General features: G+C 44.4%; 1 protein-coding gene across 1 annotated transcript in view; it reads right to left on the bottom strand.

The window, feature by feature from the left end:
* Positions 1 to 16051, bottom strand: part of ZNF618 (zinc finger protein 618) — a 135622-nt gene extending 119571 nt beyond the window's left edge. The window contains 1 exon segment of the mRNA XM_015423110.1: positions 15877 to 16051. Within this exon segment, the coding sequence (XP_015278596.1) occupies positions 15877 to 15966 (90 nt within the window). The 5' untranslated portion in view covers positions 15967 to 16051.
* Positions 16052 to 16526: the final 475 nt, after the last annotated feature.

Here is a 16526-nt window from a genome sequence, read left to right on the forward strand (position 1 = left end):
TGGCACCCAAAAAACTACACTTTTAGAGTAAGGCCTACCAGCACTCAGAGGAAACTCACCTCTTATGCTTCTGGGCATAGTTCCCTAGCAGAGTACCAGCAACTCATACAGAAACACAACTGGCAGCTCTCTCGGCATCACAAGTAACTGAGTGAGTCTATCACACTAATGCAAAAGACAAAATTACTTCAGAGAAGGCCGACTGGAAAGAAATGGGGATGAGTTGGGAATTGATCTTCCTTCTAAGCCTGAAATACAGAGATACAGCGGCCACATTCCTCTTTCCATGGGCGCTACAAGCTAAAATGACCCTTGCATTTTATTCATTTGTTGCAGTGGTGATCTTTCAGGATACACCAGTATGGTTTGCTGCAATAGAGAAGTAGCTCTTCCCCGGTAAGGAAGAAGTCATATCTTTTGTGAGGTTTTTTTTAACCCTTTGTGTGGTTTAAAACATCACGTCTTGTAGAAGGAACAGGACCTGTGCACAGCTTCTGCTTCCAGCCCTAAGCACAGGTCTGTGACTGCGAAAATAGAACCCATCCCCTACACATCAGTACACACAACATGGGACTCTGATGTGGAGCCAGCTCCCACATCTCACCACCACAAGCAGAGGTGGCTCATTCTGTGTCACGCATTACAAACGAGCATAGAGAGATTCGGGGGGGGGGGTCACTCGGCTCACTAATTGTTATTCTTAGCTTTTCTGCTCGTTTGTCCAGACCATCTGCCACATCAAATATTGATATAAACGCTCTGTAAATCCAATAGTTTCCATCACAAATAGGTTTCGAACGATGACTTGATCCGTCCTTTTGGTGTACCCAATAGGGTGACAAGGGGCAACTGATTTCTCTTATATATAATTTATACCTTTTTAAAAAAGCTAATTCCCAACTTTTCTTTCTTTAAAAAATTAACACACTGTACCAACTTAAGGTACCAGGAACACTCTTAGTACCATTTAGCTGAAATATGAAGGGAACTGTACTGCCCTAACTTGCAGGGCTGCTAGGATGGCTAAGATATACATACATCAAGAGTACTGGCCAGGCAAACTATGCCATAAAGAAAACTTAACTATGGCTTCCCAGCCTTTTGACAGCTGAGTCACACTATTTTTCCTTAATTAAACCTGGAGGCATAAAATTAAAAATAATAATAATGCACCATTTACATACATATTATTACATGATGTGCACAGTAATATTACTATTACAAATCATGTCACAGTATAAACCATGCTCTCTCAGATAAGCCAGCCCTCCTGTATGTCTACACAAGTCACTCCTTTATGAACACACAAAGTTACCTTATACTGAATCAGACCATTTGTCCATCAAAGCCAGTATTGTCTACTCAAGACTGGCAGCGGATCTCCAGGGTCTCAGGCAGGGGTCTTTCACATCACCTCCTACCTGATCTTTTTAACTGGAGATGCCGGGGATTGAGCCTGAGACCTTCTGCATGCCAAGCAGATGCTCTGCCACTGAACCACAGCCCTTCCCCAGCCCCACTCATCTGGGCATAGAAACCAGCCCAGATCTGTGACTCATGCAGAGACAATACAGAAAGCCTCCTTTACAGCCAGGTAACTCTTCTTGGCCCTGACCTCAATAGCCCAGGCTAGCTATTTCATCAGATCCTGTAAGTTTGGCCCTGGCCAGGATTTGGATGGGAGACCTCCAAGGAATAGCAGGGTTGTGAGGCTGAGGCAAGCAGTGGCAAACCACCTCTGTACGTCTCTTGCCTAGAAAACCTATGGGGTCGCCATAAGTCAGCTGTGACTTGATGGCACTTTCCACCACTGACTCTTCTTGACCTCTGAAGCATTTAGTCACTTCTGATGTATTCAGACTTGACAGAGTTACTCTCCTTCAAAGGATGTCGACTGCCAGAGCAGTGACTCATGAAGTGACACAGCAAGCACCCTCTTCATGCTCACAGGAGTCCCTTATTTAAAAGAAGTGTTATCTAGCCCCCAAATCTGGTAATCACTGAACTGATTACTGAAGGTCCGGCCAGCCCCTTGAATTTTGCAATCAGAGTGAATTCTGGAAGCTGTCAGGTACCTAGTTCAAATTTTGTTTCTCACAAGTATCCTAGTTCAAATTTTGTTTCTCACAAGGGAGAAAAACATATTTGTGTTTATTTTTACACAGGTTTCTCCTTCCTCACACCAAACTTCCCCCAAAAAATATATATATATTTCAACATTGTTTTAACACCAATTGCACCAAAATGGCACATATCTTTTTAAATGAGCACAATAATACATGCATTAAAAAGAGTAAAAAACTAAAGAATCATCACCAACAACAACAAAAATGAGGTCACACAAAAACTACAAACTAAATCAACAAGAAACTAAAATAAGAACCTAAGAAGAGTCCTCCTGAATCAGACCAGTAGTCCATCTAGTTCAGCATTCTGCCTCACACAATGGCCAACCAGTTCCTCTGGAAGGCCAACAATAGGGCATAGAGGCTGAGACCTTCCCCTGATGTTGCCTCCTGGCACTGGGATTCAGAGGTTGACTGCCTCTGTACATGGAGGTTCCCTTTAGTCACCATGGCATAAAATGGTAAGTACCAGCTCATTTCTGCTTGAATCATATTAGGGGGGGGGGACCAGGGAAATGGGGAGATTGCAGTTGTACAGTGGGAAATCTGAAAAAACACACATACTTTGGAACATTGTTTTTAAAAAATTACACAATTTTTTACACCTGGGAAGGGGAGGGTCCAACTCCAGTGAACACAAATCAGCAACATGATTCTAGACTCTGTAGAGTCGACCCAAATATACTTCACCCTCCCACAAAAGTCCTTCCAAAGGACACCAACGATTTCTTCTGGAGGAAAAAGTTTGGGGGAAAGTCCAATATGGGATCCCAGACTTGTACCAGTACCAGTACTGAATACCACTTTTTGTAACTGCCCAGCACCTCTTCTACAGGATATGAAGCCCACACTTGCCTTCAGCAGTCCATGCAAATTAATTGCCTCACTGGCTTGGTTTCCCCCTCTTCTATTACTGCAGAAAACCACCAACTCCCAGTAGCTTTGCAAAAGAGGCAGGGAATCCCGTTTGCCACCAAAGGAAGCAGCAGAGACCAGTGTGCCCCCTAGCAGTTATTCCTCACATAATGAACACAATAAAAAGCACTACCAATAATTATTCCCTTGTCCCAAACCAAAAACAAAACCCACCAATATAATCAATAGTTGTTAATGCAAAGTCAACATTTCCAGATGTAGCCTGCATGCTACTAAAATTTTTTTTACTCGACTGGCACACCAAAAAATCTGAACACACACACACAAATCAAACAACTTGGGGGGGGGAATAAATAAAAGGGGAAGAAAAAGAATTAAAAGATTTTTGAATCAATTTGCTATGTTCGTATAGCTACAAATTTATACATTGTTGTAAAAATTCAGGTTACAGTTGCAAACTCTCAGAAGAGAGGAGGAGGAAAAAACAAGACACAACAAATAAATAAATTTTGTTTAAAGCACTGATTTCCATTGATGTCATGGCAGACTCCCAAATTTGCATAATCAAAAATTTATTTAACTGTCTATCAAAACACAACACTGAGGCTTCACGTTAAGCAAGCGAAGGCTGAATTAAGACTGTAGGGAGTTGGCAAAAACAATATGTGGAATTATTTTAGAAAGGCAGCCCACAATCTGGCCAGCTATTTCAAATGAATACAGAGGAACCGGTTATATTTTTGTCCCATCCTTCCTCCCAGAAATTCCACCTCAACTCTCCCCCTTCTCTTTGTATCCACACAACTACCCTAGGAGGTATGTTGAGCCAGTGGTACTGACTGGCCCAAGGTCACCCAGCAAGCTTCGAAGCTTGAAGTGGGATTTAAGAACATAAGAACATAAGAGATGCCAATGTTGGATCAGGCCAAAGGCCCATCCAGTCCAACACTCTATATCACACAGTGGCCAGAAATACCAGTGCCATCAGGAGGTCCACCAGTGGGGCCAGGACATTAGAAGCCATCCCACTGTTGACCCCCCCCCCCAAGCACCAAGATGACAGAGCATCACTTGCCCCAGAGTCCCTATCTATACCTTGTGGCTAATAGCCACTGATGGACCTCTGCTCCATATGCTTATCTAATTCCCTTTTGAAGCCGTCCATGCTTGTAGCCGCCACCACTTCCTGTGGCAGTGAATTCCAAGGGTTAATCACTCTTTGGGTGAAGAAGTACTTCCTTTTATCCGTTCTAACCCGACCGCTCAGCAATTTCAATTCTAACCCGACAGCTCAGCAATTTGAAATCCACCCCCATGTTGCTAGTTCTCATCTGACATTTTAGCTCAAGGATCTGCAACCTGCACCTCTACAGCCAAATGTGCATCTTTATAAGAAAGGACGTAAAATCATGAATATGGGAGGGGTAGGCAAGATGCTAAAATACCCAGTATGTGAAGGGAACAGTAAGCAAAAATTTAATAGGACTAAAGGGCTTCTTGGAGATGTTTTACACTACCCGGAAGGGAAACAGTAAGAGGTGAACGACTGCCAGTAATCCAACGGCAAATCATGCAGAGATCTTTGCCGATGCACTCAAACAACTGCACAGGGTTTATGACTTATAATGAAACCTCACGGATGGCACTTCCAAATAAAAAACTCACAACAACCCAGTGTTAGGGCTGCAGAAACTTCATGGATTATTAATCGACATGTCAATTATCAGTAATGTTACATTCTATAGTTATCATTAAGCAAATGGGATTTCTTATATTGCCTCTTTAGCCACGAGGTATAGAGGAAACACCGTGTCTGGGGCAGTGATGCTGTGTATTCTTGGTGCTTGGGGGGGGCAACAGTGGGAGAGCTCCTGGAGCTCTGGCTCTGTGGTGGACCTCCTGATGGCCCCTGGGTTTTGGTCACTGTGTGACGCACAGTGTTGGACTGGATGGGCCATTGGCCTGATCCAACATTGGCATCTCTTATGTTCTTATGTTCTAAGCCCTTCTCTTTCCCACCAATACCACACAGTTCCTTAAGTTTTCCACAATGCGTATACATGGACTGCCTCTCGACCAAATCATCCTTCAATTTCCTTTGCAGCAGGATCCTGGATTTTTCCAACATTTCATTTATACCCAACATTTCTCCCCAGTGCAGGCCCAAAGTGGCTTACACCATTCTCCCCCTTCTCCATTTTATCCTCACAACAATCGTAGGAGGTGGGCTAGGCTGAGAGTGTGTGACTAGCCCAGGGTCACCCTGTGACCAGTCCTTCCTTCCCCCACAGAAGTTGCAGTGTTTGTGAACATTCTATGACATCATAGTATGTTGGGAGGACTCCCAAGGACACAAAAGCACGTACGGGTCAGGAAGCACTACCTCTAACTCAACCCAGAACCAAAGAAGGCTCCCCCAAAGGTCAGCTGGGCCCCAATGTCAACAATTAACCCACATAACCCAGACTCCATGGTGCCACACAAACAATACAGTACAAAAGGCACACCGCACTAACTTTCCTGCAGAGCAAGCTTAGCCTGGAGAGCCATGTGAATATTATTAATTTTTACCGCACCCTCCCTGCAAGGAGCTCAGAAGAGAGTACCTGGTCTCTTCCCCATCCCCTATTATCCTGGGATTTTAGCAGAGACTTGCCCCACGGTCCCCTAATGAGCTTCATGGCTGAGTGGGGGATCTGAACCCAGTACTCCCCATTGCAACACTCATCCAATCACATATACCTAAGGAAGGCATTCACTGCACACCTTAAGACGGCATGGTGAATTTCTTTCTCTGGTGTAAAGTCTTTCCCAGCTCCAAATGTAGCAACATTTGTTTTGAACCCCAAATACAACTGTCGGTTCAACCAGAGACTGCCAACTTCTTGTCTCCAGACAGGAATTTGGGGTCTGGAAGCATCTTTTACCATGAAGAAATGACCTCCACCCAAGTGGTCAGGATCCATAAAAAAAGCCTGCACTTCCTAGCAGTCATAAGCCTCTGTCAGGGAGTACACGTACATAAGCTCAGCATTACATCCAAATATGTCTCTGTTTCTGACAGTATGTCTGATTGTTGATGCTGCCTTAAAACTTTGGTTTTAATTGGAAACAGCTTTGAGTATTTTAAAGCGATCTATAAATACACTAAAAATATAAAAAATTACATATTAAACATATGCAAGATCAAAGAGTAGCAAAAAGAAGTTTGCTTCTTGCAAGATGAAAGCCTTTTTTTTTAAGACCACCTTAAGTGTGAGCAAATATTTTATCCCCTGATTTTTTTAAAAAAACCTCATAGGTCCACCAGGGACCAAATAAAATTACTCCAGGGACAGATATGGTTCTATAGGCATCCTCGGAACCAAACATGCACCAAAACCCATCCATCAAGACTGCCTCCCAAAACTTTGCAAGCAACACAGGGTTGCCAACATCCTCACCAACCCTTGCTCCTATGCCTTCAACAGAAGCTTAATCTGAGGTTGTTTGTAAAAACAAGCCCCTGAAATATTTCATGTGCTAATTCTTGTGGATTAAATTGCTGTTCAATTCACAAGAAAAGACCAGGCTTTATTTCCCAGGTCATTTGGCAACCATGCTGGAGTGTAATGCCAGTCTTATTTATCTGCATCCTTTCATAGTCTGCTTTTTCAACTAAAATAAATCAGGGATTTTGGTTAATGATGGCAGTAACAATCCAGCCAATACCAAAGGTGAAACATAACCTAGAAATACAGCAGAAATTAACAGTCAGACCCTCCGAAAAAGTGACATTAAAACTCTCTCTGTGCCCTAAGAAGAAGAAGAGAGAAGAGATTGGATTTATACCCCACCCTTCACTACCCAAAGGTGTCTCAGAGCGGTTTACAAACTCCCTTCCCCTCCCCAACAGACACCCTGTGAGGTAGATGGGGCTGAGAGAAGTCTGACAGAAACTGCTCTTTTTCAAGAACAGCTGTGCCAGAATTATGGCTTGCCCAAGGTCATCCAGCCAGGTGCAAGTGGAGGAGTGGGGAATCAAACCCGGTTCTCCCAGATTAGAGTCCGCGCACTTAACCAGACACCAGACTGGCTCCTAAGGAGCTTGCAAACTACAGTTCAACAATAGGGAGAGACAGGAAAGGAAAAGGGGGCCTTGAAAGAAGAATTCACAAGCATTTGGTCTTATATATTCACAATTAGTCAGAAAAGAAACATGTTCAGTTACTTTCCAACAGCAAGAGTCTACAGACACCTGATCTCGGAATGTTCCTGGGAAGCTGGGAGTGGCCAGCAGAAAGGGGGGAAGCACAGTAGACTGCAGTGGACGAGGAAGGCAGCTAGGTTGTCATTTTGGATACCAGCTGAAACCAGGGCCAGGTACAACATGCCACACATTTGTATGAGTAGCAGGTTTCCTTCTTCCAGTTACATGAATTAAAAAAGACACCCCCAAAGGCCATCCAGCCAAACTCACAATCCAGTACATTGTAGCTTGCCCACATAAACAAGGGAGACACAAAAGAGAGAGCAGATGACCTGCAAGGCAAGCTTATGGAGCAAAGTGCTCCAGCAAGTGAGCCAAATGTTGTAGGAGGCGGGGGGGGGGATGACCCAACCCACCACTGGTCAACATTGTGAGATGGGGGTCAAGAATCTTTCCTAATGATCTATTATATGTTTATTCCATACTTCCTCTAAGGAACTCAGGGCTGCATTCTTAGTTCTCCCCTACACCTTTGTATCCTCACAACTGCCCTGCAAGGTAAGCTAGGCCAAAAGAGACCATCTGGTCCAAAGTCACCCAGTAGCGGAGTTAGGATCTGAACCTGATTTCCCCCCATCCTAGTATGACACTCTAACCACTACAACACACAATCTCAACTACAGTACTAAACCCAGCTTACTGGTATGTACTGGTTTGTATTCAACTGGAGCCACATCTTATTGGCTCAATCATACATTCAGTAGCAAAAAATAACTTGGCTTGTCACTGCAAACGGTGGCTCCCTAATGACTGCAAACACAACTGTCCTGCATAGCCAAAGAGTTCACCGTTTGCACTGTATATTTTCAAGTTTGCACATAAACACCTTGTGCAACTCTATGCAACAGGATCACTTTGCACAAGCACCATTTGTAGTGCTCTGCAGCATTTAAGGTATAGATTGCACAAGACTGCACTGGACATGGCACAACAGACCAGGGAAGAAAGATCCCCTTTTCAGGCTCAGATTCACTGCACACATCTAGGAAACACACCTCCTCTCAACTAACGGGACCAGCTGCACCCTACCTCACAGGATTGCTGGGAGCAGTGACAACAACTAAAAAGACTGCCAGGCACTTTGTGTGGGCAGCTGCATCAATCCCATCTCTTCATGCAAAGATGGTTCCTGCTTTTGGAAACCTCAACACCTTCCCTGGACCTGTCTTCCATCAGCTGAAAAAAACCCTACAGCCAAGGCTGGAAACAATTCAAATTCCAAGACGTTAGATTTTTACATGACCTAACCACTAAGTCATCTGAAATTTTCCAACCCTGCCTTCAGTTAACAACCTTCAACCGTGTGTTTAGAAGGGGAATAGCAAGAGGTGGACGGGGCTCCTTTGGAGTATCTGAGGGGGGATAAGACAACGGATGAACCATGAACCACTTGCAGAGGGGAATGGTACAGTGGTAGAGCACCTGAGACGTAGAAGGTTCCTAGTTCAATCCCCAGCATCTCCAGTTAACAGGATCTCTAACAGGTGATGAGACGTGTCTGAGCTGGAGAGCTGCCACCAGTCAAAGGAGACAACACTAAATCTAGACGGATCAATTGTATGAGTCAGTACAAGGCAGCTTAATACATTCAAACATAGGCTTGTGTGGGTACTTGAAACTAGAAGAAAACTGCTACAATCTACGAAGTTAATATTTTTTGCAATACTACACCCTAAAAAGACAGCAACTTCTTCGAGAGTATTAGAAAATCTTCTCTTGGACCAGGTCTAATCCAGAGTTCTGTGGTCACTGGGCATCTCTGAGAAACTCAAAAACAGACCATAAAGGCAACAGACCACCTGAACTAGGAGCTGGCCTAACAATCGGAGGCAACACTTCCTCTGAATATGGAGGTTCTATTTAGCTCTTCAGGCCAAATGCAATCAAAAAATTATCCATGAATGTCTTTTCCCCAAATCTCATAAACTAGTGGATATCAGAACATCTTCTGGCAGCAAACCCCATTTTAAATCCCTATGTGCCAACAGCAAATAATTAGAAGTCAATTGCCCCATGATTAAGCATCAGCTCTGGGAAGGGATGGGGGGGAAATGTTAAAATCTCACATTGAACCATGCAAAGTCCTGGGGCGAGTTTGGCTAGGTTGCTGATAAGCACTTTTTAAAAAATTAATGACAGAAATATCCAGGTTAGCTTTAAACCACTGCAGTAGCAATCTTGCTTTAGATATACACAGAACACAGTTTGCTTTAAAACAATGTGATCTCTAGCTTCCCATATTGGGGGGGGGGGTTGAGATGGGGACAGCACAGACACAAACGAAACCCACTTCTCCTTTTGCAATGTTTCTGCTGGGTGGGGGGAGTTTTGAAATCTACTGTGTGTTTATTCACATAAAACATTCCATGTAAACGTAGAACTGGCACAGCAGGCAGGAAAAGCCCCCTCCCCTTTTCCTTGCTGTGTTGGCTTCTATTTACAGGACATTAACAAGAAAGGGGAATCTTCCCAAATATGAGACCTCCACCTAGGGTCTAAAGTGGTATAATTCATGCTATCCCGTCAGCATTCCAAAGCTTCATTGCCCCTGTATGTGTGGACCAGGCCTCGGTTCACACAGGATGGTGGTGTCAGGACAGCACAGGAACAGCACATCCATTCCTGAGGCCCCTCCTGGCAGCACCTGCCTCCAGCTGCTGTCCCCACCCCCAGGCAAGGCCTCAGAATCTGAAGGGAGGTGGTCCTTATCACTACCTCACCCCTTCTCCTTTCCCTGCCAGTAGGCTGAAAGGGTAAGAAATGTAGCCGATGTTCCTCTACCCCTCTTTAATGTACCACCACATGCCAGCCATGCCTCATAAAGTATCTCGGCAGGCCCATAAATATGATGGGGCTTTGGGGGGGGCTCCACCCCCTTTCTTAAAGGCACAGCCCCACAAGAATTTTTCCTGTAAATGCTTTCCCCCCCAATCATATTTAAAAGGTGTGCACTCCTTTAAGCAGAATGGGGTGCTGTAGTTGACTAATTCCCACACTGAGCAAGGGGGTTGGAGTAGGTGACCTCTAGGATCCCATCTAACTCCATGCAAAGAAACTGGTCTCCTTTAAGAGAGTTTTTCTGCCTAAGTGTTAGCTTTCTTGGTTACAGAAGTCATCACCCCCACCAGCCAGCTTGTTATCAGAATTGTTGCTTAGGCTGGCAGAAGTGATTAACTTGCAGCAGCTGAGAACTGTCATCTAAACTGGTTGACAGCTTGCAATTTAGAGATCTATCCTAGTAACAGCTTTCTATTGGCTAAATAGCTTTTCTTTCTTCACTGAGAACTTCAGCCCCACAAGAAAAAAAACTGTCTCACAAGCCACGAAATCCTGGCTATGGGCCTGTGTCTAGGTACTCACATGGGTCTCATGTCCAGTAAGAGCTTGGAAAGAAAATTGGGTTGACTGAGGTGTTTGGATGGCTGCTTGACTCAGCTAGGGTATCTGGCCCAACATAGAGTCCAACCACACTGATGAGGATAAATGACCCAGTTTTGGCTGCCAATGGTCCCAAACCACAGCCAGTCAGGAATTCCAGGCCTGGCATCCCCAGGAAGGTGCCCAGACCAGTGGGGCCTTGCCATAGTTTCATGTGAGACAAGAACGCACTCAACACTCTTCTACAACTATCCATTTGTGGTTGAGTATCAGTAGGAATGACCACACACTTTTTCAAGGAAGCTCTCTCCTATTACTGGCTCACTGAGGGAACACTTCAGAGGAACATCAGATTGGTCCAATTCAAACTACGGGTACAGCAGATGGAGGGTGACCAGGGCTCAAACCCCCACCAAGTCAGCAGAGAGCCGTGGGTTTTACATACACGCGCATGCGTGCATTTCCCCCCCCCCCCTTACATACACATCCCTCATAGGTTAAAATGCAAGGATACAATAAAATCCTGCACAGGACACCTTGAACACATTGGGAGATATAAAATGTGATAAATGTTTGTGAGGGGAAGACAAAACTCAAAACTTTCAATGGATTGTCACACTACAAGATCTATAATACTTTTATTAATAATATTCAAGATGTATTATGTAGAACTGCCTATGCCATATGAATCAACCTGACTAAGGCTGCAGTCACACACACTAAATAATCCACCTTCAATCCACTTTTAATGCACTTTCAAAGTGGATTTTGCCAGTTTACACAGTAAAAATCCAGCTGGAAAGTGCATTTAAAGTGGATTGAAAGTGGATTATTTAGTGTGTGTGACTGCAGCCTAAGATGGTCATTTTCGGAGGCTCTGCCCTGCTTCAGCTGTTCCTGCCATCTGAGGCTAGATGGGTGACAACTCAGAAAAGGGCCTTCTCGGTCATGGCACCCAAAATAATGATTCTTCGAAGGGAGATTCGTCTGGCCCCCTTAATCACTGACTTCCACCAAGCGGGTGAAGACTTTTTCATTTTGTCTGCCATTCCCTCACTTATTCTCTTCCTCCCTCTCCTGTGTTAAGTTTATGTTTCTTATTTTCATATATTTATGTGCATTTTTAATCTTCTTTTAATGTTTTTATTGCTCCCCGCCTTTGGGGTGGAAAGGCAGCTTTAAAATGTTTTAAATAATAAATAATGTACATTATCACAACCCTACTCACACCATGCCTGAAGAGGAGGCCATTATGCTTGTCTTATCTTCCCCACAAGTCTGGTTAGTGCCTGGATGAGAGACATTCTAGGAAATCCCCACCCCACCCAACAACTTGAATCCCTCAAAAGAAGAAAGGAGAGGTGCAAATATAATAAATAAGACTATACAGATGAAAGAAAGAGAGTAAGCACACAGCTGAACCTCTCATGAGTTCATAACACAGACATTTGAACTCTGAACCAGCTCAAAGCCCAAACCCTTAAAGGCCACCGTCAACCCAAAGTAAGATCTGAGAGAGCAAATAACGAATGCCTCAAACTTTAAATGTTAATTACAATTTCATCCTTGCTGCAGCTGCTCTAGCCAATGAGGTTGATCATGAGAAAATGATTCCTTGGGTTTTATTAAATGGCTGCATAGCATTCAACCCAGGTCATCAACTAAACAGTCTGCCTTCTCACCCAGATCATCTTTAGAGGTCTCGCTCCACAGTCTGAGGTCTAACAGAGAGCTACACAAAAGCAGGGCCTTCTCTGTGGTGGCATCTAAATTTCTGAACTCTCTTCCAAGAAAGACTTGCCTGGATACCACTTCAGTATCATTTAGACAACAGGTTAAAATCTGGTTACTTGGAAGGAAATGTGGGTTAACGAATTATAGACACCTTTTGCCTTCCTCCATTGATTATTTATTTTTATTGTTATTTATAATTATGTTGATGCAAATTCACAAGGCAGAAAGAGGAGATACATTTTTTTCAAAAAAGTTTAATAACTGCAAGGAACTAATTGAGGGCCAGCACCCCCCACAACAGACTTCACCCCCACATTCAAGCCATCATTCACTAGCTCTATATCAGCAACAGGGGGGCAGACCTCTCCCTCACCTCGGGATCAGATCATCAAAAAGAGTTTGTAGTTGGCACATCCCTGATACAAATGCAACACTGAAAATTATAGTGCACTGGGGGGGGGGGGAAAGTTTACTTGCTAGAAAAGCTAATTAAATCTCCACAGAAAATCAAATGGGCGTCCTCCATGTTCTTTTGGTATTCTTTGTGCACAGACCCAGCTTTGGAGGATGGTAGCATGCAACTTTCCAATCTTTTGAAAAATGGTGCTAAAATTCTGCATATATTACTAACACAATCCAACATGGCCTCTTTTGTAGTGTGCCAGAGCTCAAGATGTCACTGATCCTGGTTCAAAAGAAAATTGCTCAGAGTTTTATCACCATCCAGAAGTCCAATCATAAATTTCCCTCTCAAAAGTTCTGGTAAGACTTTCAAAATCTGTTGCCAGGGAAGCAAGTAAAATCGACACAGCTACTCGCCACGTGGCCCAAATTAGTTTTAAAAATTGGAAATTTGATAGCTGCACCTCATCTTAAATAGCATCACCATACAGCTTCGGCATGCTAGAAGCACACACCAGGAATAAATCTGTAAGTAAAACATATCGAAAGTCCAGCAACAGCTAACAATGTCATGCAATTTGTGAGTGACTAATTTTGTTGTGTCACATTAATTAATATTCAAACACTAATATTCTGGCCTCGTTTTAGTGCAAGAAAGTCATCAGGAAGAAGTCATCAGGAAGAAGGATATTTGTAACTGTTACAAAAGAAAAAAAATTATTACCACTATTGCCACTGGGTGGATTTTAAAAAAAAAATTGTCTATTTTGCTGCTATTCTAGAAACTTCCAAAATGCCTGACATTCCTCCTTTCCAATGTTTGTGTGTGTGGGGGGGGAGAGGTTTGGTTAGAGGTAAAATCTTTAATCGCTCACACACACATTCAACTGAACAAGGCCAAATTTTCAATTAAATATTCCATTACAATTTAGAGGGCAATTAAGCAAAATTAACAAGACATCAACTTTTCCCCCCAAATTCTGAATGTTTTTTTCTAATTCAGGCTAGAAAAAGTTTTAAATTTTCTAAACACATTTGCCTGAATTGAGGTTCCTGGATTGGAGAGAGGATTTAAGGCTGCAGAAAAAAAGAGTTCTGTTCCAACACAGAAATGCCCTTTTCAAATTCACTGCTGCAGCTGTGCAGTCGGCCATCTTGATATTTTGTTCCCATTTTAAAGTGGAGACTCTGACAAGATTTTTTTTTTGCAAATTCTGTGTTGACCTGTTCTTTTTCCCCTCTCCCCCTCAGACTGCAGAAGCTGCACGTTCAAGATCTTTCCACAGACATTTGTTTAAATGGAAATTCTAAGAATTACAGTCTCACTCTTTTTCAAATACAAAAAAAGAAAAAGAAAAAACCAAAAACAGAAGCAATAACCAAAAAAACTCAGAGACAAATCTTACCACAACAAACTCAAGTGGGTAGCCCAAAAATAACCTAGCATCATACAGTAATACAATTATGCACATTAAGAACCATAAATTAGTGTTAGCTTTGTTTTCTTGTTTTTTAAATAAAATCAGCATTTAGCTATAGAGGTACAATACAGAATCACTCAACAGGGGGGGGAAATAGCAGTTTTGCACTTTTGCTTTCCCCCTAAAAAAATCTGCAACTTCATGGCTAGTTTTTCTAATTATTATTTCTGCATGCACAATTAATACCGTGGCACACTTGAAGCACAAACTAATACAAAGAAATTACATCCATAACATTTTATACTGTCTTAATGTGTAGGCAAAAGCACACACAAAAGGATCTCTCCCCCCTCCCAATTGCAAAAGGTTTAAAAATTAAAATGCCAGAATTAGGTTTTAATTGTGCCAGAAAACCAATAGCTTCAGAAAACATATGACATTTAAGAACAAAAGACTTCATTGTAATCTTATTTTCACCCTCGATGACGTTTCAGTTTTGGATTGTGTTTGAAAAAGGGTTGTTTCAAAATCAGATTTGCATAAAACCCTAAAATTATCTTCCCCCCCCCTCAAAATTGGGGTGTGTCCTCAGAAAATTTCCTATGGCATATATTTAAAAACAGAACCTTAAGAAACTTTTGATTGGTATGAAAACAAAATTTGTATTTTAACTGCACTGAACCAACTGAAATTTGCAATAAGTACAATTCTTAATTGCTTCCTTACAAATCAAACTGCTTCTCCAAACTGATCATTTCTTGAAATTGCTTAGGTTTTCCTACGACTTAATTTCGTTTCCAAACACAATCGGCATAAAAAATCTGTTTTGCAACCAACCCCTCCGATTTAATTCAAATTCAAATTTAATTTAATTTGCATATTAAAAAGGCTTCTGCTTTAAAACAAATTTTGCTGACAGCAACCATAAGCACACACTGGCTTGCTTTAAAAGCGCTTTTAAAAACCCCAGAGAGAAAGCTAATAAACCAAACGAAAAAGGCGTTTAAAACTCCTAATAAGCATTTCAAGGATTGAAACTTTTCCTTCGAAAATAAAGAAATAGAAAAGATTTCCTTTTTTTCCCCCAATTTTAATTTCTTTTTTTCTCTATTTACGAAATAGTCTCCTCTAGGTGGCGTCGTTTTAATAGGAAAAAAACTAGCGTTTGGAGAAAAAATTAGAAAAAAAAATTGAGAAAGAGAAAGGTTGGCCCTTCGTGGGGGGAAAAACAAGGGGGATCGCGGGTTGCGGGGCGCGTCAAAGGAGGGGCCGGAGCCCGGAGCCCGGGTAGGGCAAAATCGGGCTCCCGAACGGGCCGCCTGCGAGCCGAAAAGGAAACCCCTCTTTGGAGAAAGCGCTTGCAAAAGGCGAGGGGCTGATTTTTGCCAAACGTGAATTGTCCAGACTGACATGGCTGCTCCAGGCTGCCGTTTGGAGACTCTGCGAGGGCCGCTTTTGTGTGGCCCGGACCGGCTTGGGGGGCAAGGATCGGGGCTGGAAGGCAGCCTCAGGACCCAAAGGGGCTTCCCGGGAAGCAGCTTTCCTCTCCCAACGCCCCACTCCAGCCAGCCACGCTGACGGAGGTGCACCGGTGGCGACTGCCTGCCTGCCTGCCTGCCTGCCAGGCCGGAACGCGGGGAAGCGATGCGGTGCGCCCCGCTGCTTAGCCCGGCCAACCTCCAGTTTTTACCTGCGCTGCGGCGTGCTCGATAGCAACAGCGGCGGCGGCGACTCCTCCTTCTCCCGCCGCCGCCGCTTCGGAGCCTCCCGGCTCGCTCATGGGGCTGGGGTCGGGGGCGAAGGCGGGCGGACGGGCGAGCGCGGCTCCTCCCGGGCCTGCCTCCTGCTACTGCTGCGCGGTGCACAATGCAGAGCGCCCGCCGGTGCCGCCTCCCTCCTCCGCGCAGCAGCGGCGGCGGCAGCAGCCAGCGATGCCCCCGCCGCGGCGCGGGTGGGCGGCTCGAGCTCCTCCGCCCCCTCCCGGGGCATGGGCCGGAGGACGCCGCTGCTCTTGCGCCTGACGCCGCCTTCAGGGCTGGCCGTCCGAGCCTCGCCGGGGTGGAGGGCGCGCAGGAGCCGTCGCCATCACTGGCTAGGAGGGATGCGGCGGCCGCCTCCGCTGGAGGAGCAGCAACACTGGCGGCAGCGGCGGGCGCAAAGGGGGTTGAGGCGGCCCCGAGTACGCCTCCGCCCCGGAGCCCTACTCAGGCGGCACACAAAAGCGCGCTTCGGGCAGGGCACGCCGCGGCCTCTTCGGCAGGGAGCCTGCTGCCAACTTTGGGCCCAGCCCGGTTCCTGCTGTTTTCAGCACACACCTTCAGCCTCGGCGTTAGTCAATGT

This window comes from Gekko japonicus, unplaced genomic scaffold, assembly GCF_001447785.1.
Source record: "Gekko japonicus isolate JY-2015 unplaced genomic scaffold, Gekko_japonicus_V1.1 scaffold454, whole genome shotgun sequence".
Lineage (NCBI taxonomy): Eukaryota > Metazoa > Chordata > Lepidosauria > Squamata > Gekkonidae > Gekko > Gekko japonicus.